This window comes from Strigops habroptila, chromosome 12, assembly GCF_004027225.2.
Source record: "Strigops habroptila isolate Jane chromosome 12, bStrHab1.2.pri, whole genome shotgun sequence".
Classification (NCBI taxonomy): Eukaryota; Metazoa; Chordata; class Aves; order Psittaciformes; family Psittacidae; genus Strigops; species Strigops habroptila.
Window position 1 is genome coordinate 11,552,738 of NC_044288.2, and position 26,740 is coordinate 11,579,477.

Below are 26,740 nucleotides of genomic sequence, written 5' to 3' on the forward strand. Positions count from 1 at the left end.
GAAAATGACATATTGCTTTGTATCTACAAAACTAAGTGCCAAAAAGAGAGCCACAAGTGGGTCAGGAATGAGACATCTGCTGGAAAAAACACCTTTGAGGCCACTGAGTAGGGCAGGAAGTAGAAAATAGAGTCAGTCGGGATGTTACAGCCCCTGACATCAGCTATTTCCTTTCTTAAGTCGTACAGCAACTGCAGACGTGTCTCATCCCAGCTCTTCCATGGCTCTGGCTGCTTCACACATGTCCTTCCAACTGGGCATCTGCGCTCACCATCTGAGCACAGATTTCTGGAAAATTATTCCTGACTCAAAAACCCAAGAGTCTGTTAAACAAAACAAGTAGGTTACGAGCATCCACCTCCTGGATCCCCATGGCAGGGAAGGGAAAAAGAGGTCCCCTCCTTGCCCCTGCCCCACACTGCCGTTCCGCATCAGGGCAGGACGCTCACAACCTGCCCCAGGTCCTTCCTCAGCCACTGACACACTCCAGCTCCAGAGCAGCCGCGCAGTGTCTGACTGCTGCCAAGCAGCCACCCCAAGAGGCAGCAATAAAACCAGAAGAGAAATCAATTAACCTGTTTTGGCCAAAGCCGCTTGATGCCAGGAGGAGATTAGTTTGTGGGTTTGATCAAATCAAGATAGCAGTGCTCTAGTATTTTTGAAACCTAGCTGTGAACCACTTTCTATCTCCCTGAACCATTTCCTTGTATCAGCAGAAAGGTGAGCACTTGAGCTGCATAAGGGCTGTGGGTGAAGAAGTCAGACTCCCTGCAAACCACCTATGGCCACACATCAGGCAGAGCTTCCTGCAAACCATCCCCATCCATCCAGCATGCATGCCTGCCAATCCAAGTGGCTGCTTACCCCAAGTGCTTTGGGATATTGCCTCTAAAACAGGGAGTTGTGATGATACTCACCACCACCAATACCCACATGCCACAGCCCCCTGGACATCCTAGTACTGCTATTACAGCCTCGTGCTGGCTTGAGAAGGCAGCTTAGAAGGAGCCTTACACCACTGCAGTTATTAGGAAAGGGCATTATCATATAACACTTTTCAGAAGTAGGCTATATAAATAGCTCCTTGAGAGATGAGTGCATCTTCTCTTTCTTATTTCCCAGCTGAACGCCTCACCACTCATCTTGTTTTTACCAGGGAAGGCGAAAAGCAAGCAAAGGATATCCGCTAGCACAAAGTCTGTTTCCTTTAGAAATAACAAGAGGAAATGCCCTGCCTAAACATGTAGCAGGACCAAACTGCAACCCCATTAATATCCAGGCAAGTTACTCACTTGGGTCTGGATTTGGCTCTTAATATTTGAACTCCAACCGCTGTTAATGATTTACAGGGAGCTGGCTTCTCTACCAGATCGGCCTTCACACCAAAACCCAATCAGCTTTGAAACTATGTCAAAATTATCTGGTATTACTACTGAGATTGGCTTCTTTACTAAGTAAGTTATGTCCGGAACCTCACTATGGGATTTGTGTATATATATATATGGCTATATATATATATAGCCATAACCATCTAGTTCACCAGCCGTGCTCTCTCGCTCTGCAGACTCTGTACCAACCTCAAGTTTGACACAATGTTGGCTGTGCAAACAAATACTTTCATCAACCTTTGATGTCTTGAACTAGAAACATCTTTCAACCCAAAGTGCTCTGAGTTGCTATAAAGTTCATTCAATAGGCAGGGCATTAATGCTGGACTTCAGACTGGGGTTAGTTCCAGGTAACCTTGGCCAAAAGTTAACCTGCACCATTCCTCCTCTGCAAAACTGGGAAAGGAGCATCCTTGCCTTGGGAGCATCCCCAGGGCAGGGGACATATTAAAGCTTAAAAGCAGCTTTGAAAATTCAGTCAAATTTGGAAGGCAAATCAAAAGTAGTGGCTGTAATCTCAGCAGCACACCCGGGGCCACAGCTGGAACTGCACATCTGCCCAAACAGGGAGACAGCTCCCAAGCACACTCTCAAGGGAATCCGTGACCAAAGAAACAAGCACATTTTGTGTTTGCAAGGCAGGTTAAATACTCGGTTTTAAAAGAACAGCTCTAAACTGCACAAGCAGTAGAGATAACACTCTACATTACTGCGATGTGGCTCTTTATTGCAAGGCAGGCAATTGGGCTTTATCACTCCCCAGCTGCCACCAGGCAGTGCAGAGGGTAAACAACGGTGCTGCTGCTTAATTGCTCCACCTGGGGTGAAATACCCAGGCAGAGATGTGTGACAGGATCAGGGACAAAACCTCCCCAGGAGCAGGCATGAGAGGGACAAGGGATACAGAGGTGAGAGAGAAAACAGCAGGGGAGCTACTGGCAACTTCCCTCCTGATCTACCTTCTCCATCTTCACCGCACAGAGCAGATGACAATCCCTTGGTTAAACAGTGGGATAAAACTGTTAACAGACACAGCGTAATCCTCTGGTGCCACATCCACAAGTTTCTCCTCATCTTTCTCTTAAGCCAATCCAATTTAAAAGACTTTCCATAGGTCTAGGAAAGCCCAACCCAACTGCTATAACACCCCAGAGAAGTCAGCGCTGCTACTGCCCAGGGCTCTCCAGCAATCCAGGAGGATGATGCATGGCAAAGAGCTTTTGCTTCAGTGAGGACAATTTATTGCACCTCCTATAGCAGAGCTAGAAGGCACTCTGCCTTGTCCTGGGCTTGCACCTCCTGTAGTTGCAGCTTTTGGAGTGAACTGACCCACTTATCCACTTTATCATCAAAACACCATCTGCCACAGACACTCTCCTTCCTTGTTGTGAAGTCCTAAGTCCCTAGGGAAAGCTGAGGTGCAGAAGCACACTTCTGAAAAGGAAATGCTACAGCTTCTAGCAAAGCTTTTTTCCTCCTCTCTCAAGCCATTTTTTATCACAGTTACTATGTCTGCAAAGCTGACAGTTTCAGTATTTCCTCCTGACAGCTGATTTCAGATTTTGTTCCTTCTATATGAGCTGTATCTCCAGCTGTGCTAGTGCACAAGGACACATCACACATGTGGTATGCGGCACCTCATTCCTAAGAATTTCACTGTGGAATCAGGTTAATCAGGCCTTTTCCCAGTGAACCACTACAACCCCAATGGCAACGGCTTTCTTAACTGGGAGGGTAATTCTCAGGCTGCCTGCAAGTAATTAAGGGCCATCAGTAAGGATGGGTGGGACACACTGAGGAGGGATGGTATTCACTGTCTACACTCAGAGATACAAGCGTCTTCACAGGACAAGAGGGCTCCTCACAAACCCCCCCTTCACTCAGCTACTCACTGAGCAGCACTGTAAAGCAAGCAGCAATACAGCCAGTTCAGCTGCAAAAATTCAAGGTACAAGTATGTGACAAGAGCCAGTTACTCCATACAGGTAGGGAGCAGCAGCATGTATGATGTGCATACAGTTTCCATTGAAGCCAACCAGGGCTGCACGTGAGCATCTGTGAACTTCCCCAAGTCGCTCCCTTTGGTTTTCCTCACTTCTACAGCAACTGCACAACTATCTTCCAAATAAATTTATCAAGCTCCACCTTTAAATGAATGAGATCTTTTTTGTCATGCATATGAATCTTTACAACAAGCCTTGATGAGAGGTGCAATGGAAGAAGAGCAACAGAAGGCAGTAGGGAAAGAAATCCCAGGGTGAATTTTTCTGATACTACAACATGACTGCTGTGGAAGACAGGAGCCCTTCCCTGTGCTCCACACCTTCCAAACAAGTGAGAGGTTAAATCCCAAATGTGCGTTCAGAGGCAAAACGCTGCTCGGCACAGAAGCCTCTCTAGCATCCATCATCCCTGAGCCCTCCTACTACTGCAATCTATACTGCCTTGAAATCTCACTCTAAAAATGAGGTGCCAATGCATAAAAAGCAGGATTCTCACCCACATACTCCAGTGGGGTTAGAAGAGAGTATCTGCTCCCACGTGGGCTCAGTGCTCTCCTTCATAGAGCTAAGACGGACTGAAAATCCCCTTTACCTGTACACTTGGGACATACTGTTGAGGAGGAATTGCATGAACCCCTCCTGTAATTCACTACCTAGACGATGACTGGAACTGACTGGACACCTTGACCCCTTATACACACATCCTTCCTTACTTAAAAACAAAAACACACTTTGTGCAATGAAAAGACAATCAGCTACAAAAATACGTGCGTAGAAAAAGAGAGGCTCACTTCCTGAGCACCGTACCAGGCTTATAAAAGCAGAAAACCCCACAGGTTTCTATTAGAAAAGAAACAACAAAAATACTGTAAAAAGGCTTCTTGTGAAGTGCTGGGCACTGCTCAGCATTGGAGCACACTTGGGAACACTCATTCCTGTACTCCACGTTCCTTCGCTGCTCATCTTTCACTCATTTCAATTCTACTCTCGTTCTGTTTTGCTCACTGGCAAGATACAGTCTTTTATGTATTCACATGTTTTGGTAGCTTGGCTGCATCTGTTCAGTTAATGCCATTGAGCAAGCTTTTTTCTTGTAGTTTCTACAATGAAATTACCTGGCACCTATATCCAGAAATTGAATTCTTCCAGCTGCTGAGGAAGCCTGAAAAATCCCTTTAGAAATGCGCCCTTGCCCTGCTAGAAAATCAGCGTGCCTGACATGGCAATAGCAGACCTCAGGAGATACCTGCTCAGAAAACAAAGTCTCGCCATGCTCAAGCAAGGAACATTGCTGAAACAATGCAGACAGGCACTATAGAGGCATCTTTCCAGCATGGTATTCTCTTCAGGGATAAAACACCCAGAGACAGGATGGAAATTTCTCTTTAAACTGTTGGTTTCCTCACCAAAATGATATTAAATTCCATAAGACATTTGCGGCATGGGCATTTTTAACACATCATACAATTTAAACTAGTCAGTTAATCTTGCATAAGATCAGCTTCATTTCTTACCTCCCATGGATTCATTTACCTCCAGCCTAAAGAGTTAGTCACAGAGTAGTCATTTAAACAAATCCTGCAGTAAAAGGACCTACTTTACTATATTGGGCAAAAACTGCTGTGCCCAAACCTTAGTATCCACCAAACTCACGTTGCTTTATCTTACTGTCTGAGAGACGAAAGCCAGAATATAGCCAGGGCTCTTACTTTAACTCTTTGTAATCGCTAAGCCACAGAAGGCAGGCTTGGGTTAGGTTTTACTAAAATAGATAGCTTTCCAGTTGCTCAGCAAAGGTAACATCTGGATTGCTTCATAGACCTTCAGGGTAGACCAGTGCTATGAGCACAGAGCAGAACTGAGCTGGCTCTGCAGCCTGCTCCAGCTCCCACAGCACTGCTTATACCAGGTACAGCTGCACTGAAATGCTCCCATGGGAAAGCAGCCAGAGCACGTGTAGTCACTTCAAGTGAGCTTCATTCAAGGCAAATCAACTGGGGCCAGCTCAGCAGATGGCACATCCCACGTGCAGCGTGGGTGCTTCTGGGCCACCTAACAACCAGCAGCATGGAAGGAAGCATACGTTTCAGAAAGCACGTGGAAATAGCCTGCACGTTTCCCACAGAAAAAGGGACCAGCTTCAGAGGGTGTAAATGACATTTTTCCTCCAGCAATGGAAGATCCCAGAGGTCCAAGGAACTCCATCCCAGTTCCCCATCAAAGTAACGTATCTCAGCTCCTGATGACCCTGGCTATACGCTGTAATTAAGCGTGGGCTACACAGCAGAAAGCTAGTCCAAAAGACCCACACAGTTGGGTTTGAACCAAAGCTTCTTTGCTATAATGGCATCTTGAAGGTCTCCTTGCTGCTCGTCCTCAGCCTCATCATAGGGCAACCAGAGTCTACAGTTCTTCCAATGTGACAACTACCAGGTTAAGAGCATGTCAAAGTCAAGCTTGTAAAACCAGAGGGTGGAAGGGGCCAGAAAAGCACCAACAGACTTAGGTCACGGAGGATGGAACAGCGCTTAGACTGCAGAGTGGACACAGCTCAGGGTTTTGCCCAAGTTCCTGAAGGAAGAGCAAGAGGTCAGCAAGAACCTGCACCCTCCCTGAGGGACTAAAGAAGAGCATGTCCCATCCACAGCAAGAACCCCGTTTCAAGCAGAGCTGGTCTAATTTTACCATGTTAATTAGGTCAACAGAACACACACAACACTAGTGCCCCTCTCTCCAGCATCACAGACACTGACCAACATCCAAGTCACAGAGAAGAAGACAACAGACTCAAACTGCCACTTGCAAACAAAAAAGGAGACCAACCAAAAAGCACGTCCACACACGAGCTCCCAGTGTCCCTTCCAGAAATCAGTGCCTAAGTGCACAGCCGTTTTCTTACTACAAATAAAAGCAGAGTCAAAGAAAAAGCTTTACCAGCAGCCACAGCCACGTGATGCAGCAAAACGTTCTCTTCCTGAGCATCCCACTTTATCTGCAGGCTGCCTTTCAATTACTCTTTCCACTTCTGGACAAATATTTACCTCAAAGAAATTCAAGACTGAGTACACACACACACCCCCCCCAAAGAAAAAAGGAAGAATGCCTCATTTGAACAGTGTATTTGACTCAAAGCTCTGCCAAACAACTCAAACTACCCAGAAGAATTTCAAAACTAACAGCCAGATTCCTCTGCCATGACCTGAACACAGCATTTGACTCTGCTTGTTTGAGTCTGTTCTGACCTTCGACAGACTGACCCACAAGTCAGCACAGCTTCTTGGAAGGCAAATGCCTGCTCTCGTTATAAGAGCTCAATACAAAAGCTAAATGCAACATGACTTAAGTGCAGGGAAAGCAGCAAAGTGCCTCAAGACTAAACAGAGGTTTGAAGTAGCTCTTTTCAAGCTCAACCTTCTACTTTCTGCAGCCTGAAGAGATCACTCACCCCCGAAGGGTCTGTGCCTTGGAGTTTCAAGCTTTTCACTTGGGTCTTTACGCTGAAGGAGACCTACCTGCACGTTCTCCTCCGTGACCTCGATCTCGGCAGTGTAGATGTAATCAATGAGCTTCCGCAGGGTCTGCCCATCAACGTCTTTTATCTCAATCTTCTTGGCTTTACTTTCAGACATGTCTCCTGAAATTCATTGCAAAAGGACAGTTATAGTTTGCTTTGCAGGGCCTCTGTGCCGAACTTTGCTCCTCATACATCCAACACGTTGTCCTGGTATCTGACTAAAAGACTGTGCTGGCACTACCCCTGACCATCAAAGGACAGCCAGTGAGATTCCCAGAAGCCTCCTAGTGCCACCTAAAAACCATCTCAACATTTGAAGACACTAGTGTAAAATAAGTCAATAAATGCAACAAACTCAATTTCTTGCCAGAAAAGAACCTGCCATGGCTCACCTGCATTCAAACACACATAGAGGCTAAAAAAAACCCCAGTATGATCGTGACCCTCAACCATGTCTCAGCACAGAGACAAAGTCAAAGAGACTGTGGAAAGTCTTAGGAGGGCTTCTAAAATATATATATATTGAATATATTTATAAATATATATATATGGGTAGATGAGTAAGTTGCAACAGCTAGGTTAGGGTGCTTTGAAGCATACCCTACAATAAAAGCAAGGCAGCATTACCCCCTTTCTTTAGAAAGGGCACCAAGTACACATGCTAGCAGTTACACCCAGTGCACTGCAAGCTCCTCTCCTAATCTACCCTGCTATAACCTGTCCACACAGTCACACCCCACGCACAGCATCTCTGAAGGAAGCTGTATTTCTCACCTCTTGCCTTCCCAACCTCGCACCTCAGAGGCAAGGCAGCCTTTGGATCCAAACTGTACCCTTCCTCCAAATATATAACTTAAAATATGTAACTAGCACAGAACTAGAGAAATAATTTCCCCTATGAATATACAAGTAAAACCCGTATCTGCATAAGAGCCTTTGCATGAACTAGTGCTTTATGCACACCTTCCCTGTTGCTGTGATGGCCAGCGCTGTGCAGGCACCATACACACGTACCCCACGCGTAACAGGAACACGTCGCAGGAACAAACGCAAGCTGTGAGGAGGAGGAGAAAGAGCTCACCCCTCCAGCATTCACGCACACGGTGACCTCACTCAGGTTTTAATCACCAAGATCTTGAGGAACCACAGAAAAGAAGGAACCGACTTCCAAGCAGAAAGAAATGGATAAGCGAAAGAACAAAGCTAAACAAAGGAGAGCACGAAAAAATGTCAATTCTTAACCCTGGGCATGAATAATCACTACTCTCAGAAATCTGGTGACTCACTACTGCTGTGGGATTAAGAGGAAAAGTAGTTCCTGCAGCTGATGGGAGAGGTAATTACAGCCTGCATCTCAGTACAGTGTGTGACAAAACATGGCCAGAGCACATTAAGTGCACAGCAGTCAGATGCTAAAGGGGGTCCAAGCTTGAGCAAGATCTGGATCCTGGAAATCTAACTTTGCAGGCTTCACTTATGCCAACAAGGAGGTAAATAACAGGAGTGGGGTCAGAGCATAAGTACGAGAAAAGCCAACAACACCCCAAGGGAAATATAGACTGAAATAATATTTGCCCCAAATTCAATTTTTAAAATTAAATAGTAAAAAGTTATCCCGAACAGTTCACGAATGCCAATGTACAAGTACAAAGGGATAAGCGACCGACATTTAAGAGGCCTTCAAAGCAGGCAGGACTCTTTAATTGATAAAATAAATGTCATCACCTTCACACACGTCCTTCCTCCCAAAAAACCTCCACACACCTCCAGAGATGAGAGGGGGCTTCCGAGAACAGGCCAGTCCCCATCAGCCAACGTGGAGCTGGAGGTGCCTGTGGAGCACCCACCTTGGGACACATGGAGCAACCAGAGCCCTGTCACCAGGAGCCCCGAACCAAGGGCACACTCGGAGCACATGGAGAATGACACAGGAACAGCTTGGAGGGACCGATCCGATAACATCATCTGTCTTTGCAGTGTTCATGTGATACAGGCAACGAAAATAAAGGCTGTGTGGGCTCCCACACCCACCAGCAAGCTGCTGGCCCTGCATGCTAACAGCCTCCTCTGCCTCTGCTCTGGTAACAGCCCTGCACACCATGAGGAAAGAGAGTCTCGTGTGCTCGGCTTCATGGTTGGATGGGATCCAACCCCTCCAGCCACGCCGGTGTGATCAAGTGCCTGCCACTTGCCCGAGGGAGCTGCTCTGGGCATGTCTGTAATGCTGTGGAGCGAGGAAGAACCTGAAGACACAAGTGAACCAAGGAAGGAGTTGGTGAAAACCAGGAGCAGGCAACAAGTTGCCCCCTCCTCCAAGCACAGACCCAGGGCAAATGCAGCCTCTAAAGCACAGGTCAGCTGAATGGTGGGTCAATTCGGGTATTTCATCCCTCGTTCCTTCAGAAAAAAGCACCCACACCTTAAAGCCCACAAAATCCACCCTCTAGGATGTCTCACCTCAAGACTCAAGCCTTACCTGATAGCTTAATTACGGAGTAATTCAAAGCACTAGCACCATCTCCCACACCTACGGGCTGCCCTGCACCAGGCACTGCACAGACCCATCCCCACATCACTGCAGTCAGGGACAGGGTAGCTGGGAGAAAAAGGCAGTTAAACAGGCAGAGTGGCTCCAAACAGACCCTCTTTAGGGGACAGACACTACATACACCAGCCCCTTGTGCAGACAAGCCCTTCATGCATCACTCTTAACACCCTGCAGTGCTTTCTCATTCCCCTCTGCTCACAAGGGCAGGGAGAGCACAGAGCTCTCCTGCTTTGTCACAAGATAAACCACAGTCAAAACCACAGCAGCCCGCCGTGGCTTGCTTACCCTGCACAGCAGCCTGCCCTGCCTCCTACACAGTGTGCTCCAGAGAGGCTTCCCAGTTTCCTACAGCTTTTGTTGTTCCCGAAGCCAGAGATATGCTGAAGGAGCACACGAGCGCATTGGATAACAAAACCACAGCCTCTCATGCATGGAGCGAGTACTTTGAAGCGGCACACGAGACCTGCAAGGGAGGTTTCTGCTTCCTCCTTCAGAACTGCTGGAGTTCCCCCCAGTATCTCACAGGAGCAGTGCTGGCAGCATCACTGAAGTATCTGTTATCCTTTCGGAAATGACTGGGTTTTCTTCTAAATGGATAGAAATTACTGCCCCAAATCATCCCCAGAGAACGGTGCCAACGAGGAGCTGCCACCATCCAAAAAGCTTGTATGGGACGGGACACTCAAGGAGGAAGTGCTGGGTCCTGCCTCTCCTTCAGCAGTGTCAGATACAAATGGAAGATGTGCCTGCTTATCAGACTTTCCAAAGCTATTTCAAAGTGGAACAGTTAACCAAAGGACGCTAGATAGTTCAGGATAGGAAAGACCCCCAAGGTCATGAGTCCCAAGTCAGGCCCAACTTACAGGGACAGGGCATGCAGAGCAAGCATCAGGCGATGGTGAATGAGCTGGAGGTCTCAGTTTGGTTCCCATTGCTTTGGTTCTTGCAGCTTTACACTGATCATTCACTACCACATGGCTGTTGGCACTGCCAGGGGACCCTCCAGCTCCCTGTGCCCCCAGAAACCAGCTCCTCCAGTGGGGACTGAGCGTGCACAAGCAGCTCCTGCCCATCCTGCAAACACCCATGTGGTGTGGCTGCCCGGAGCCATTGGTTGCTTGGCTGATGTGCAGAAAAACAACCACAACAACCAAGCCACAACAACCGGCTACTGCTCAAGCTGTGATTTTAAACTGTCCCCCTCCAGAGAGCGAAGCACCACCCGGCTGGAAGGACATCATGCGCCCTGTCTTTGCAAGAGGAAGATCCACACCTTAGAAACATGGGACTAGACCAAAAGCAAAGGGAGAACTGGTCTTTGTGCGACCCACTGCCCGCAGGGACCGGCTGTCACCCAGCCCAGGGTTGCTGCAGAGCCGGCCACATGACAGCGGTTAGCTGATTACTGTTTAACTCACAGCATGAGGGATTACACGGCCTGGAGAATTCCTGCACGGAAACATGAGCAGCCCCGCACCACCACCTTCCCGCCCGGGTGACCTCTAAGGAGCAGAGGAGTTTGCCAATAATCTTTCTTTCCTGAACTTCTCATCAGGAAGGAGTGTCACAAGTACTCGCAGGTCCTCCTCGAGGTGCCCTGCATCAACAGCCACCTCTGAGAAGCATTTGCTTTAAGGGACCTCAAAGCTCACCCAGTTCCAACCCCCTGCCACGGGCAGGGACACCTTCCACTAGAGCAGATTGCTCCAAGCCCCTGTGTCCAACCTGGCCTTGAACACTGCCAGGGATGGGGCAGCCACAGCTTCTCTGGGCACCCTGTGCCAGCGCCTCAGCACCTGAAACACCGTGTTCTGCTTCCAGCAAAGCAAATAAACCAAGGTCTAATCACAAGGCTTTTAACAAGGAAGAAGCAACTCCCAGACCATAGGCAAAGGAACATGAAACAGGGGCAAATCTCAAACTTCACGGTAACAGCCATCCCATGGAGTGTACAAGCATTTTCTTTGTATTTGGATAAGTCAGTTCCTATCCTAGAAAGGAGGGCGACAAAAAGGAAGGAAGCTAAAGAGCTCCTGACCAGACTGATTTTACTAGAATGACTTAAATAAGCTGGTCACTGCCCTGCTTTAGGATTGACATGGATTTTTTTGCTGCCTCACCTGTGCACTGCCTCCAAAGTAACCTACTATAGGGATCAGGCAATCAGAGCGAGAATTTTGTCCTCTTCTTCCCTTCACACCGAAGTTGCGTTACCAAAATATATCAGACTGCTAAAACACACTGGGATCCAGAGAACAATGGTGTTATTTCGGGCAGCAGCAAACACTGCCATGGGAGATTAAACATCTGTGACTGCAAATCAGCATCGGCAGGGCTGAGCCTTGAAACTACAACTCCTGTGCCAGCTACTCCTTTGATGTGCACCATGAACATTTAGGGCACTGCACACGTGCTTGATGTTAATGATGTGTTTTGACGACCCAAGATCTTGTTAAGGAGGGAAAAACCAACCCAAAAAGCAGTGAGCCAAACCTCATAGTAATCTTCCTGTCACTCACAGGCTACCTACTCACCCCACACCCATACACCATGCCTCAAGGAATTAGTCAAGGATGACCAGCATCACCCATTGAGTGCAGCAAGCTGCAGACCTAACCATATACTACTTCTCCCTTAAGGAAGCCCTTTCCCCGCAGGCCATGCCTACTGCCTGTGCTGCAGCTCCTGTCAGAGACACAGCCAGAAGCCTCTGGGTTTGCAAGGGCCTGTTAAACCCGAGTACAGTGTGTGGTGCCAAGAAGAGTACCTGTAAACATCGCACAGAAGTAAGGGCTGCAGGCTGCAAGCACCACGCGGTGCGCTTCCATCTCCACGGTTTCAGCCACAATCACCACGTCACACAGCAGCCGTTTGCTGGAAGAACACCAGGAAAGACAAAGATCATTTCAGAACTGCTGCTCAGGCAGAAAGCTACATCAGTACAGCCTGAAAAAGCAAGCAGAAGACCCGCTGTTACAGACAAGGCACCTGAGCTTCTGCCAAATCCCAGTGGAAGGTCCTCTAATCCTTCAGCTACCAGCTCCTGCCAGTGTTTGCACACACAGCAAAGCCTGAATCCTCCCACTGCTGCAGCCCTGCTTGTAGTTCTGCCTTTCCCAGAAAAAAATACATAAATCTGGAAGCCAAGCTACATATGCTGCCCAAAGAATGGATGGGTAAGGGGCTCCTTTCACCTCTCAAACAAGTAGGGCTTGAAGGCGGCACAGAAGAGCCTAAGAGTTTGGGCACTACCTGGAACCAAGCTCTACTAAATCTATAAGACAAGAAATAGCTGTGCAAGGGAACACCAGCAGCACTTTCATCTTTCCACAGGGGAAAGGTAAAGTGGGAAAATTGAGTTATTTCCATACTTCCTTCCATGTTTGTCCCTAAAGAACATGACCACCAAAACATCTGGCACTGAGAAGTGTAGAGGCTGCCTCAGTGAGGAGATGTCAATCACTAGAGTTTATCCATGGGCCTGAGGACTTGGTTTACCACATGAATTAGTCTGGGATTAAAGAGTCACTGGGATAAAGAACTGGTTTCCAAACAGAAACCAAAAAAGTTCTGAGCTCCCCCAGTGACTCATTGTGCAGCTTTGGAAAAGTCACTTCATTAACTACTGACCTTTTCTACTACCCCACGTATGTCCTTTGAGGATTCATTAGTTAATGTTTGCACAGGGCTTCGGAGATGCCGACAGCTAGAAGTGCTCAGCCTCCCAATAAGTTGGTTTAAGATGTTTGAGCATACAAATGCAAAACGAGGCTGTTCTTTTCAAATGTCAAGCCTGAAAAAGGATCAGGGTCTGTGAATCCACATGTTGCCTTCTCTTCGGAAATGCTTATCACCACGCTGCGCTTTGTCTTTAGGAAACTGCATAGCAAATAAACACACACAGAGCTTCTAACGAACTAAGTATGTTTCCTCTTCTCCATATACTGGCATACATGAATAAAACATCTCTGAAATGGAGGGTTATAGTTGAAAAACAGGAAGAAAGTAGGAACTGGTAGTCTGTGCTCTACATTCACCCCAGTTTGGAAGGGGTCATGACAATGAGGGGAGCCCTTTAACAGCCTCTTAATGGAGGCTTCCTCATTTCCGTCAGCTTCTGTAAACAGTGCTCTGGCCAATTCCTCTTCGGACTATAGTTATCTAAAGTACCACTCATGAAATTAATTTCATCTACATTTGAAAGCTAAAAATTTCAAGTGAGCAACATAAGTAGCACATGGGGACACGGTTTAGTGGTGGATTTGGCAGTGCTGGGTTAATGGTTGGACTCAACGATTTTAAAGGTCTTTTCCAACCTAAACAGTTCTATGATACTATATAGCAAAGAGATTAAAGGCTTAGCAAGATTTTTCTAGACCCTCTGTATGAGGGTCTAGATGCATGATTTCTGAATGCATGTGAATGGAAGCACTATTATTCAAGGTAGTTAACACTGTTGGCAGCTTAACGAATCACAACCTCCACACACATACAATAGACATGTTTTATCACTTCAGCATTGCACAAGATCTAGTTAACTACGGGCACTAGGAAATATTGTCCATCTCCAGCAATTCCCACTAATCTTCCATTAACAAAGGAATAAAAGCAGCACAATAGATTTCTGAATATAGCTGTACAAACCTCTATTTTCAGATCCTTTGCTTTCAGGACAAAGAAAGGACTAGAGGGATGCCAATTTAAAAAGAAATGCCATACTCCACTCCATGTAATTGTTACAAGGGAAGGATATTTCCATTTTCTGTTCCTATGCAACTAAGAATCACTGTCAGACATCTGTGGAAGGAGACATTCCTAATCCTTCTCCACACCAGAGAACATACATATTGGGAAACTACTTAATCCACAGAAGAGAGGTGGCTCTTACAGCTCTTTTGAGTACTTTGAGCGTGCAGGAAGAGTAAAGGGTGTTATCTGCTTCCAGCATACCATCTGGATCGTGAGGGAGCACATACATTCACGTGTATGACACACGTACTTCTCACAGGAATTCTTTAAAACTTGTGTTTCTGAGTCTCTATTTGAATGGTAAAGGACTCAAATGAACTAGTCTGAGGAATGCTCACTGAACTTCTAAGCTGGTTCATGGGATAACAACAACCGAGAAACAGCTCAGCTTTAATCACTGCCACCAACCACACTGCTGATGTGATGACAGCTCTTGAAGACTCTGCTTGCTGATACTTTTTCAGCTCCATCTCCCTGTGCCCATGCAGCTGTGTAGAGACCAAGGTGCTCTCTTTTAACCAGTATCAGAGGTTTTAAACTTGCAAGTGAGAGCTGACATTCTTCCTGAGTTGTTGCCTTTTTTACACCCCCTCCTTTGGAGTGCTGAGCCCAGACTGAGCGACACTGCCAGTTAAAGAGAGTAAGAACATTCATAATCTTTGGTCTGTAATTACGCGTAGGTGTCTTAATGTTTGTAATGTTCTATTATTGGTTTTCAGACCATTAGCTAAGAACATCCTTTACAGCTGAATTTGCTGTAAGTAATGGAAAAGACTAAATGAATTGTCATCTGTAAATGAAGGCTATGGCTCAGCTAATGTTCTTGAGCCATCTTCTGCTGGGAAGATAGAGAGGTCTGAGATGGGGAAGAGCAACCCACCACTATATTTAAGCTGTCTCTTCCTACTTGTTGATTAATTCTCTACGTGCAATTAGTAGTGACAAAGATGGCACAGAATATTTGCTTTTAAGTCTCCCAGGAGCCCTTCTGTTCCAATCAGCACGTTTCTGCTAACACAAGAGGGTGCCCATTAAGCCAAAAGCGTACCTCCGCAATTCATTCATGACCTTGAATGCTTTTCTCATGTGAGAGGGGTTGACTGTCACTGTGCACTGGTCCTTTTCATCTTCAGCTGTGTCAGAGGATCGGGAACTCTGCTTAATGCTAAAAACAGGGACAAAAAAAGGAGCAGAAAGTTTGATTCAGTGACGCTTAAAAAAAAAGAAGTATCATAAAACTGCAGCACAGGGTATTATGCATGTGCTTGGATGTTTGTTAGTCAGCTCAGGTTCACCATATGAACAGCATCACAAAACACAGCTACTTCTGTATGGATGTCGAAAGCCAACCCAGCCCGCATTTCAGTCAGTAGGGAAGAAAAGGAAAAAGTCCCAAACACTTCAGGACAAAGCCCAGCCTTGCAGGCTTCAGGCCAGGAAAGCAGTATAAGTTGAAATTCAAGCCAGAACATAATTGCCTCACTGAATAGAAAGAGACTTCAGCACTGGGAACTACCAGAGTACCACAGATACTTTAACATCCATACAGAGAAAGAGAAGTTTAGTCTTCAATGTTCCATCTGAAAAACATGAGCACACAATACATGACTTGTATCATCTTCTATAGAGGCAAGTAGAAAAGGACTATTAAAACTCCCTGCACAGCTTCCCAAGCATTACAGAGGCCACATCCCATTTCCATTTTAGAAATAGGTCTGTTTAGTGCCACTAAAATGTATAGAAGGAATCATTAAACCAGACCTGCCTACCAAGAACCACCAGTTATATAGGTAATGTCAAACCAGATGCACCCAGTTATGTGCTGTGTTTAACCAGGCCAACAGGTGCCTAAGGCACATACGTGTCCTCATTGCTTTGTTGGGAGCGCTGGCTCTTTGTACAGAATTGACATCGGGTCAATATCTCTACCTCCCTGATCTAAGTGTGAGAAATCACTCTCTAAAGGTCTCTGCCTATGAAAACAGCAGCATTTAGAGCCAGGTCCCTGCTTTGCTTGCACCCACAGCTCAAACCTGCCCGCAGGTAAAGGCAAACAAGGCAAGTCAAGCAAGGTTGTTCATCTCAAAAGCAGACCCCAACCAAATGGCAGACCTCAGGAGGTAACCCCATTACCACCATGCACCCGACTGGAGACCTTATTGGAGTTTTCCTTCCAATACACAGTCTCACTCAACTTCACATCTGTCCCCTCCTCCCTGCCACCTTTTTGGTTGGGCTTGTATCATGATAGAAAAGGCCGAATCAGGTTAAACCAACAGCCTGGGCAGCCCAGCATTGTGGCTCTACCAGTGACCAGAAGCTGGTGTCTGAAGAAAGGTTCAAAGCCAGAGAGGTGTGGAAGAATCTTTCTCCAGAACAGTCTTCCAGCCTCTATGCATGCACATGTATATCTATCTATTTATCCTTTGAAAAAACACAATTACTCACAATTTACACCTTGGCAGGGTGTGAAGCCCTTGCTGAACACTACACCCTCCCCGTTGCCAGCACAGTGTTCCTTGAGACCACACAAAGCTCTTTGCCCCCCAGCTGCCCTCAGTGGGTTGCACTGTCCTTCTCCTTTAGAAGAAGCCACTGAATAGCAGCAAAGCTGCACACAGCTTGAATACCCGCCTGCAGACTGAGCGGCCCCCAGCTTTGTGCCCGACACAAAGGTTAATGCCAACCACCAGCCAAGTCCAATTCTTTCACTTTGCTGAGCAAGTGAAGTATTTTTGGTGGTAAGTGAAGCCGCAAGGCTGAGCACAGCACCACTCAGCACACGGCCCGGCGAGGGAGACAACTTCCCAGGCTCTGTTATAATCATCATCCAATTAGCGTAGCATGGCTGGATTGAAAGGGAAAAAACCTCAGGAAGAAGAGTACCTCGTGTTAAAGGTTCAGCATTCAAGGGACTGTAACAGGCAACAACACAACCATCTTTTCTATCCCTGAAGAAAGCTGAACTCATTCTGTGCTGCACATATGGCCAGCGGCATTCGCAGGCACGGAGCGGCAGCAGCACTCGCCTCTTCTCCAGGTCTGCACACCTCAGTGAGGTTGTGTCCTTGCTCCAGGGACACCCCAAATTCAGCTACACCTCAGTGTTGCATCTATCAAAAGCCCTGGTTGAAATCTCAGACCAAGTGAAGTTCGACCATGGCTCTAAACACCTCAGCGTATACCCTTGCAGCACACCAGATCCAAGGGTGAAAAATGAGGCTGTGGAAGCGCAAATGACTTCATTGAGCTTCCAGTCTCCAAAGCCAAAACACGTACAGGAAGCAAACAAAACAACCAAAACAGAAAGAAAAAGCAAAATAGGAAAGTGAAAGCAAAAGGCAGAGGCAGCTCTACCCATCGCTGCGGGCAGGACAGCCCCACCGCCATCAAACGCTTCTGTGGTCGTGGTCAAAGACAGACCCGTGGGATCCATAATCAAGCGATGCACACAAAAATCACAGGGATTCCTTAATAAGGAAAAGCACACCACTGAGATTTATGTATTTATTAGCACTCCAGTGCTGGAGACCAATGATTAGGTTCAAACTTTACCGCTGGCTAAAGACGCAATTCAATGGACACGACAAGTTTCATTGAACACCAAAGTAAATGTCAGATCAACAAGCCTTCAAAAACCTCCAGTCCACCAATGTTTGTCTATTCTACACCAATGTTTGTGTATGTTAAAAGCAAAAACCTTGCTTCAGAATTCCTGTGAAAGCTCAAACAGTTCTTCCTAAAAAGCATGAAAAGTAACTTCTTAAAAAGCCTCCTACAGATATCCTCAGCATTATTAACAGGGTGGATTCCCCACTTTGCCACAGGCTCACCATAAGAAAACACTGCGGATTGTCTGGTTAAGAACTTGTTTCATAAAACCCCAAGATATGCTATTTAAAGTTTTTTCCATATGACTCATAAAAAACACATTTGAAAAACTAATGGCCAAGAGCCTTTAACTCATCTTTGAGTTGACTCAGCTTCCACAGAGCTGCGTTCCAGTAACGGGCAGAGGACGATTTTATCTGGGAGAAAGATTTCACACCCCCAAGCACGCACTCTCAGAGATCACTGACACATTTCCAATGTAGAAATGCAAGAACCTAAACGCTCCAAGCAAATGTAACCTGCCACAGAGTAAAAACTACCTCTGAGAAGACCAAAACAGTGCGTTGCACAGGGTTTTTCCCCCACAATACTAAGAATTATTGCACTTATTATGCTGTTGTTAGAATAATGGAGCAAAGCAAAGGAGGAATAGGGTCCTCTGATCAAAGGTACTGCCTGACAGCACCCAGATGTGCTGGACCAGAGCTCCTGCACCCCATGACCAGAGACTTTCCCCCAGCACCTTCCCATTTGCCTGCCTGACGTCCTACCGCACCAGCAGGACTCTCAAGCTGGCTGCCACCAGCAATTTGTTCTATTCCTGGGCTATCCGAGGCCATGCACCGAGCAAATGGACAAATGGTTTCATTTCCCTGGGCTAGATGAACATCCTCATTAGGGACACAGCAGGATTCTCCTAAAATAAGCAGAGGCTCTTCCTTCCAAAGAGCACCAAGCCCACTGCCACCTCCTGCAGAGCCTTTCAATGCTGCCCCTCATAATGAACCCTGATTTGAGAGTCCCCAGTTAAGCAGATGAAGCTAATCACTGTTCACACCATGTTCCTCCTCTCCAACACCCACTAGCAGGGCTCAGCTCACAGCTCCTGCCTGAGCACGGCCACATACCAACCACCAGAAAGGTATTTTAAACCCCATAACCCGTGGCTCTGCTGCACGCATGTACCAGCTATAAAGTTGCGTTGCCTTAGTTACCAGCAGTAATTACAGATGTCTTTGTAGATTACATGAAAGAATAAAAGCTTTCCTTAGAGCTAAACTGTCCCCTGGCAAGATTATTGCTGTGCAGAGAGCTGGTAAACCCCAGGAACAAAAATCCCAGCTCTGACAAAACCAATCCTACCACCGGCTTTACACAAGCCAGGAGTTCACCCTAAAGGAGAGGTAGGTCTCAAACGTGCTCTCCTTCAGACCTTCTTACACTGGAGAGATGATGGGACATGTCCAGCCCAGCCTCAACCCAATAAGCAGCACTGGGGGGGTCTCTGGTTGCTGCTCTTATCTCCTGCCTGCACACCACAGGCTGGGATCTGCTGGATCACTGGTCCCATCACACTGGTCAGAGTCAGCAGTGCTCAGAGACCTGCCCTCCAACACCTCCATGGGCACTTCATCTCCATGTGTTGACTTAAAAGTGATGTGCTGACTGTACATTTTCAAAGCAAATGGAGTTTCTCTGCAGTATATGTTACAATCATGACCATCAAATGCTAATGTTCAGTTTCTGCGAGGTTTGACATAGCTCTGATCCAAAAATTTAGATAGATATTTAATCTGATCTAAAAAATTGATAGATACCAAATAGCAGTTACTAGTGTTCCAAACTTAAATCTCTCTACTAAGATAAGTGGAGACCAAAATATTAATTTAATCTTAAGGTGAAATGATTTTTCATTTTGCTAACTGGCACAATTCCCTGTTTAGAATCAATGGCCAACATCATGGTGCAAATACATTATGCCCAATAGTTTTATTCCTCAGGTCAGGCAGACACAGTAAGAAAGAGGTGTCAGTGTCATAGCTTCTTTATTAAAATCTCAATTTCTGCATTTGAGATAGATAGAAAAAAAACCATGACTGAAGGAATCCAAATACTGAGATGGATTTGGGGAGGATTTCAGAGAAACATATTCTCATTAAACGTATGGGAGGAAGCAGAATGGAAAGGATTATGGGCTTTTTAATAGCAATATTATTCTCCTATTTGCTTGGGTTTTTTCAGTGCCTCCATCAACATGGAGAGATCAGCTTAGAAAAACACACAATTGGTATACAACAGACTCCAAAAAGGATATTCGTATCAAAGGAGACCTCAGGGGAAAAGCAGACTTCAGGAACTACTGAGAAGAAAAGTCTTTGCTGACAGTAATGGAAACAACACAAAATAACTCAAACACAAGAATACCATTTGCTTTCAAAGGCAAATATTGTATTTCTCAAACTCAAAGTTAAAATTACAGGCATTTTAATTCTTTAACCCCCAAAAATAACATTCCAGGGCTGTTTTTCTATTCAAACTCAAACACATCTTGCATATTCAGAACCAGAGCCCCATGCCTTACGTAATTTCTCCATAAAATGAAAGCCCCTATCAGCACAGTAAAAGGAAAACAGGATTCTGACATTATTTCCTGCCAAATGTGGATGTTTTAGGTTAAAATCCCCTTGCCCCCAGCTGCTTCTGCCCATGTGCAACGACATGGGCACATGATACCACTGAACCACTCGGATGTGCAAGTTATCAGGATATTTGAGTCCGGGCAGGCTCGGGACCAGAGTCAGAGGTGATGTGAGCACCAATAATGTGTTCCTCACCCACTGCAAAAATGGACAAAGCAGTAATGTTAAAAACCAGGGGGAATTCTGCTGTCATGAAAGCCACAGAGTGTAAAATTTGAGGTCTAATCTGCATGACACACATCTGAGTTGAAATGTGAAGCAAAAGCACAAAACAAGAACAAAACCAGCCCACGGTGCTCACCCACCAAGGTCATTTTAACACCTCCTCCTCCCAGACTTGCTCAGAGCAGACAAAGCAGCCCCAACACAGACCCACACAACGTGCCCTTTCGCACCAGAAAGCAGGTGAGTATTTCCAGCTTGCCTTGCCAGGAGTCAAACCCTGCATCGCTACTGCCCACAACCAGTTCGGGACTGCCTTTCCCTTCCCGAAAACTGGAAATACAAGCAGCAGTTTGGGTAATCATTCCTCACTTCCAGAGGCAGAGAATGTGCTGATGGGGATGGTCCTTCATGTCCTAAAAACAGATGGTCTGGGGAAAAAGGACGAAGCAAAACAGTCCAGGTGCTTTCCCGATGACTTTTTCCCTGCTGTATCCCCAGCTAAAGGCCTCCGGTCAGAATGAGACCATTGCTGGTAACCAGAAAATAAAGATAATAGGTAATAGTGCCAAGGATGATCCCAGCCTGGGGCATCAAAACAGCCCTGCTCCACTTCCTCAAACACTAGGCTCATTTTTTTATATATACATATATATAAAGAAAAAAGGGAAGAAAAACCCATTCCATGGGCTAGCATCAAGCCTGACAAGCTTTTACTTGAAATTAATTACTACCTGGATTAATATCCAGAGGTGCCATTCACACCTCACAGGAAGCAGAAGCCCTACAGTGTAATTTAAAGGGAGATGTGGCAGGCTGAAAGCTGTGTTTTGCACATGAAATACACACACAATTTCCAACCTTTGAGTCACATAAGGGTACAAAGCTGCCCTTCGGAGCTTGGAAAGCAGCTCCCACAGGCTGCTGCCAGTGTTTTCTCTCAGCAGAGGGAAAATTCCCAGAATTTGCGGGTTGACCCCTGCCTGATTTTCCAATGTATCATATTTAAACGAAACTTCTGCCAAGCCCTGGCCATTAGCACTACCAGCAGGTCAAGCCCCCTCTCTGTTCCCCCAGCCCCTGCAAGGTCACCAGCACAAAAGGAAGCACTCGGCATATCCTGTTTTGTAAAGAAACACCAAAAACCTAAACCCAAGCTAGCTTCATTTTTAGTTTGAAGCTGTGCAAGCGAGCTTTTGGTGAGCAAAAGCCTGCCCGACTCAGGGGAGGAAGAACGGAGGCAGAACCGAAACACTCAATGTCCCTCTGGCATCTATGAAGTCCCTGCATAACAATCACCTATTTTACACATTCAGTGGACATCAGATAGACTTCGCGAGCCCTTCTGCACACAGGTTTTGGAGCAACATAGCTGCCTTGCAGGGAATAAAGTCTATTCCATGCATGGTCCAGCTCCCATGTGAGGGAGACACGGGATCCCCTCCTGCCTGCCGTAGCACCCGGGCACAGCCTCCATGCACACAGACAGGTAAATCGACCCCTGAAACCTCCACAGACCTTACAGGGGTTCATTCATGATAGCAAATATCAACGGGAATATCTCCACCTGAATGCCCAAGTCAGTGGCCGGAGGTTGAAGGTACAAGCGAGGCAGACACAAACCCAGTGCTTTGCGAGGCACGTCCTGTCGACCCTGCAGCACCCCAGACCACAAACACCCCCCGGAGCAGCCTCTCTCCCACCTCGTTATTCACATCTAACACATCCAACGGGAAAACCACTCCGTTCCTCCGCTGTGCGGATACGGGGCGAAGCAGCCTGTCACCATGACAGTGCAACATCCAGCCATGGAAGGGCAGCGCGCATCGCTGAAGGTGCTTCTGCAAGCGGGCAGGAGTGGGTAGGAGATGGGGCGGGGGGGGGGGGATCCCCGCAAGCCGCGTCCCGCATGCCTGCGCACCGCCCCGGGGAGCTCCATCCCCATCCCCGGGGAACGGCACCCCGCCGAGCCGCGGACACAAAGCCCCGCCGCGGTACCCACCTCTCCTCCTCCATCGTGCGGCGCGGCGGGGCCAGGGCCGGGGCCGGGGCCGGGGCGGGCGGCGGGGCAGGCTCAGCGCGCCGGGCCCCGCATGGCTGCGAGCGGCCGCCCCGCCCCGGGCCGCTTCCTGCGGGAGCGGAGCGCTGCGATCCCGGCGCGCCCCGCCGCAGCCACCGCCACCAGCGCCGCCGCAGCCGCACCGCCCCCCGCCGCCGCGCAGCCGCCTCCCCCGGCGAGTTGCGATCGTCTCCGGGCAACGGCAGCGGCGGAGGGAGGGAGGGAAAGGAGGACGCGCCGCGAAGCCCGGCCCCGAGAGCGCCCTCCCGGCCCCGGCTCCGGTTAACGCCGCGGGCACGACCCCGGCTGCGGCAGCGGGGGACAAAACAGGTCAAAGCACTGCCCCGAGCGCTCCTACAGCAGGAACCCACCGGGCACCACCACGGGACAGAGCTGGCACCGGGGAGAGCAGCTCTCGTCCCTCCAACACCCATCCATAGAATCATAGAATCAACCAGGTTGGAAAAGACCTTTAAGGTCATCAAGTCCAACCGCCCCCCAGCACTGCCAGGGCCACCACTAACCCGTGTCACTGAGGGCCTCGGCTACACGGTGTGTGAACACTCGCAGGGACGGTGACTCCAGCACTGCCCTGGGCAGCCTGTTCCGATGCCTGAGCACCCTTTGGGGAAGACATTTTTCCTACTATCCAATCTAACCCTCCCCTGCTGCAGCTTAAGGCCATTTCCTCTCATCCTATCACTTGTTACTTGGGAGAAGAGATCAACTCCCACCTTGCTCCATCCTCCCTTCAAGTAGTTGTAGAGAGCAAAAAGGTCCCCCCTGAGCCTTCTCTTCTTCCACACTAAACACCCTCAGTTCCCTCAGAGGTTCAACATCAGACTTGTGCTCCAACCCATCTATCCATCCATCCATCAGCTGTTGATCTTAGACCTTGCATGAGTGCCATCACCTCCCCAGCTCAAGAGCTGGCCTCTGTGGAGATGGTAGAAGAGCAGAGTGGTCCGTAACAGTTTCAATCTGTGTATCCACAGACTAAAGAAAAGTTCTGGCACACTGAAAATCCCCAGTTCAAGCCCATGCAGACAGCAGTGGCAGGAGAGGGCCCATGATGCTCAGACCTGCTGAGGGTCCCACTGCAGAAAGCAGGATCCAGACCCCCAAATTGATAAAAATCTTGCTGTCCTTCTGTGCAATCCATCAGGCCAAACACATGCTGGGTTCTTCTAAACTGCAAGTGCTCTTTAGCCTGAAGCACTGGACTAAACCACATTTGCCATTTTTATTCTAATTGTTACAAATACAGGCACTGCTACATAAATCTATTTTTTTCCCCCTCATTTTTGTCCTAGGTATCAGCAGTGACAATCGAACAGATGCTGCTGTGCCTTCCACATGAGGGTTTCAAAAGCTCATTGAGAATCTCAAAAGTCATCACTCCCATTCCTCAGATAAGGAAGCTTAACACACCTGGAACTTAAAGGACTTTATCCAAGTCCCATGGGGATGGAAAGCTGAGAGTCCTGCTAATGTTTAAACACCATAAGCAGAAGAAATACAGATAAAGCTGTGAAGTCAAACCTCAGACAGAATTCAGCCAAAATTCCTGCATTTTCCTTTTGGGAATCCTGTTAAACCATCAGTTTCAGACATTCAGATCCTCAAGTAGTTCCCCAGTGTCTATTGCAAAACTGCACGACACAAGAGTTCAAAGCAAAGAAAAAACTATTAAAAATAGTAGAATTCACCTAGAAAATAAGGCTAGAGCTTGTTTCCACTGAGTAAGCCTCTCAGTAAGCATAAGAATTCCAGATAGAAGAGCAGGTCCTGACATTCCTGCAAAGTACCTGTGTATGTTTATTACCACACAGTTTTTAAGTAACATTAGGCTTTCACCATAAAAATCTGCATCTCACTTCAGCCAACACAAGCACTGGGGCACCCAAGGTTGAACTGAACCAGCAACACCTTCTTACGTGCTTCACCCCACCAGCACATGTACCACTGGACTCTATAAATGCCAATAGCAACCACGGAAAGGTAAATCCCAGGGACAGACAAGAGCAAACCAGTGAATAGTCCTTGCTGGAATAGGACAAAAGCATCTTCCAGCCATCGGAGATTATAGCAACCTTGCAAACTAGTCACGACTGTGTAACAACCCCAATACAAAAATTCCTTGCTTGTTTTTAAACGCAAAGATTGGTACCTTGGAAAAGCATCCAGCTAAAAGGAATTAGTAACACCTGATCGGTGGAATTCTTCCAGCCTCTTTCAAAAATGCCTAGTCCCAAGCAGTCCCAAATTCCTCCTGCATCTGCTCTGCCTTCAATCACTGACAGCCATAGAACCAATGCTCAGAGTAGAAAGGTCTCCACAGAACACCCCTTCCAGCCAGTACCATCAGCCCTTGGCCCACCAAAACCCTTCCAGACTCCTGTGACAACCTTCAGATCTACAGTGAAAGACCAAACCCCAACTCTAATGAGTCACAGGGAGAGGAGAGATCAAAGCATTGCCAGTGTCCCTATGACTGCAAGGAATTTCTTCAATAAAAATGCCAGGAAGGGAGGGAATTCAAACAATCCCTGCCAATCTGATCCAAAACTCTCTCCTAGCCTCAAGTCTGGCTGCTGGTTTAACCCTGAGGTTGTAAATAAAGCACGTCAAGTGCTTCTGAGGATTTAACTCTGTGAAGAGCATCAATACACTCAAACAACACCCTATCAACCTCCACAGCTTCAGCAGTAACCAGAAAAATATATCTTTGAATGACCAACCTGATCTAATCTTGAAGCTGGTCCTGTTTTGAGGGGTGTTTGAACCAGATCACCTCCAGAAGTCTCTTCCAACTAAACTTATTCTGTGATTCGAGTTAAGTAAATATTCATTTAGATAGATCTTTATTTAGACCATGTGTTTTCTGGGAAAAGCTCCACGAAAGAAATTAATGTAAGAAAAACAGTGAAAGATATCAACTGAAATAGATGTCTTGGTATCTCGGTGGCTAACTGGAGTCACTCGGAGGTGGTACTCAGGCACTGCTCTCTCAGCAGACCCAGAGCACGAGGTGCCTTGACAGAGAAGTCTTGAAGGTATCTGCTGTCCAAGCACTGCCAGGATTTAGAGCATGCCATATTACTTTCACGTCACAAAATCAAAACAGCAGCGAAAGTTTAGCTACTGGAGCAACTCACAGGGATCCAAGTTACCACAGGCTCAGAAGGAAGCTCTAGGAGGCCTTGTAGGTAGGGACCTTCCCAGAGCTGGAATCAGTGATGTTTTGGCAGCTGCAGCTTAAGAGGTAAGAGACTCCCACTGAAGCTCTGTTTTGTGCAGTGTGTGGTTTGTAGAGGAGAGTGGGCTGGAGCCCCCACCCAGCACTCTGCCCCACCAGGGCCCAATTCTGCAGGCTGAGATGCTGCAGAAGCTACCAGCACCTCCAGCCTCTGGAGCTGTTGCCCTCTGCTGGTACATGTCCCGCTTCCACACGTCTGCTGGGGTTTACGAAATACATTTTCCTTTGATCTCTAACATAAAGCACCTTTCCTGTAAAAATAGTGGGTTTACCCCAAGTTTCATAACGTTACCACCTTTAGAATGGCAACCCCTGGCCATCTTTACTCCAGCCATCCTCCTGCTCACCTACACATCAGTGACAGAAAAGCTGAAGATGTTCTTCCTGCTCCTCCTCTTACTCTTTCCTGTAGCCCAAGCAATTGATATCACCCGCAGCCAGCCATGCCAGCAGCACAGACTTCCTGCCCTGCAGTCATACTACTCATCGGAAAATTGCTGGGAGATTTTCAGATAGATTTTATGGTTTGGAATTTCTCAATTCAGGAAGAAAGCTGTGAAACCAACTGCTGTGGGCACTGGAACAAAGGCAATGGCCGGTGCTCAGATGCCTTAAATACTCCCAAGTCTCTCTGCCTTGTGAGTCCTTAGTTTTGACTCCCATTTCTGCACTTCCTGAAACGTACAGTTCTTGCTATAGGCTCAACACATGGACTCGAGAAAAAGCTTAGGTTATGGTCCAAGAAGT

General features: G+C 47.2%; 1 protein-coding gene across 3 annotated transcripts in view; it reads right to left on the minus strand.

The window, feature by feature from the left end:
- The window catches only part of KLHL3 (kelch like family member 3), a 50,788-nt gene that overhangs the window by 23,516 nt on the left and 532 nt on the right, over positions 1–26,740 (minus strand). For 2 of the 3 annotated variants that reach the window (XM_030504149.2, XM_030504148.2), the window contains exons 1-4: positions 22,678–22,887; positions 15,251–15,367; positions 12,221–12,327; positions 6,904–7,025 (exon numbers count right to left, since the gene is read on the minus strand). In XM_030504149.2, the coding sequence (XP_030360009.1) occupies positions 6,904–7,025; positions 12,221–12,327; positions 15,251–15,367; positions 22,678–22,691 (360 nt within the window). In that variant the 5' untranslated portion in view covers positions 22,692–22,887. Of the gene's footprint in view, positions 1–6,903; positions 7,026–12,220; positions 12,328–15,250; positions 15,368–22,677; positions 22,888–26,740 lie in introns of those variants that run through there. The other variant, XM_030504150.1, reaches the window with a different exon arrangement.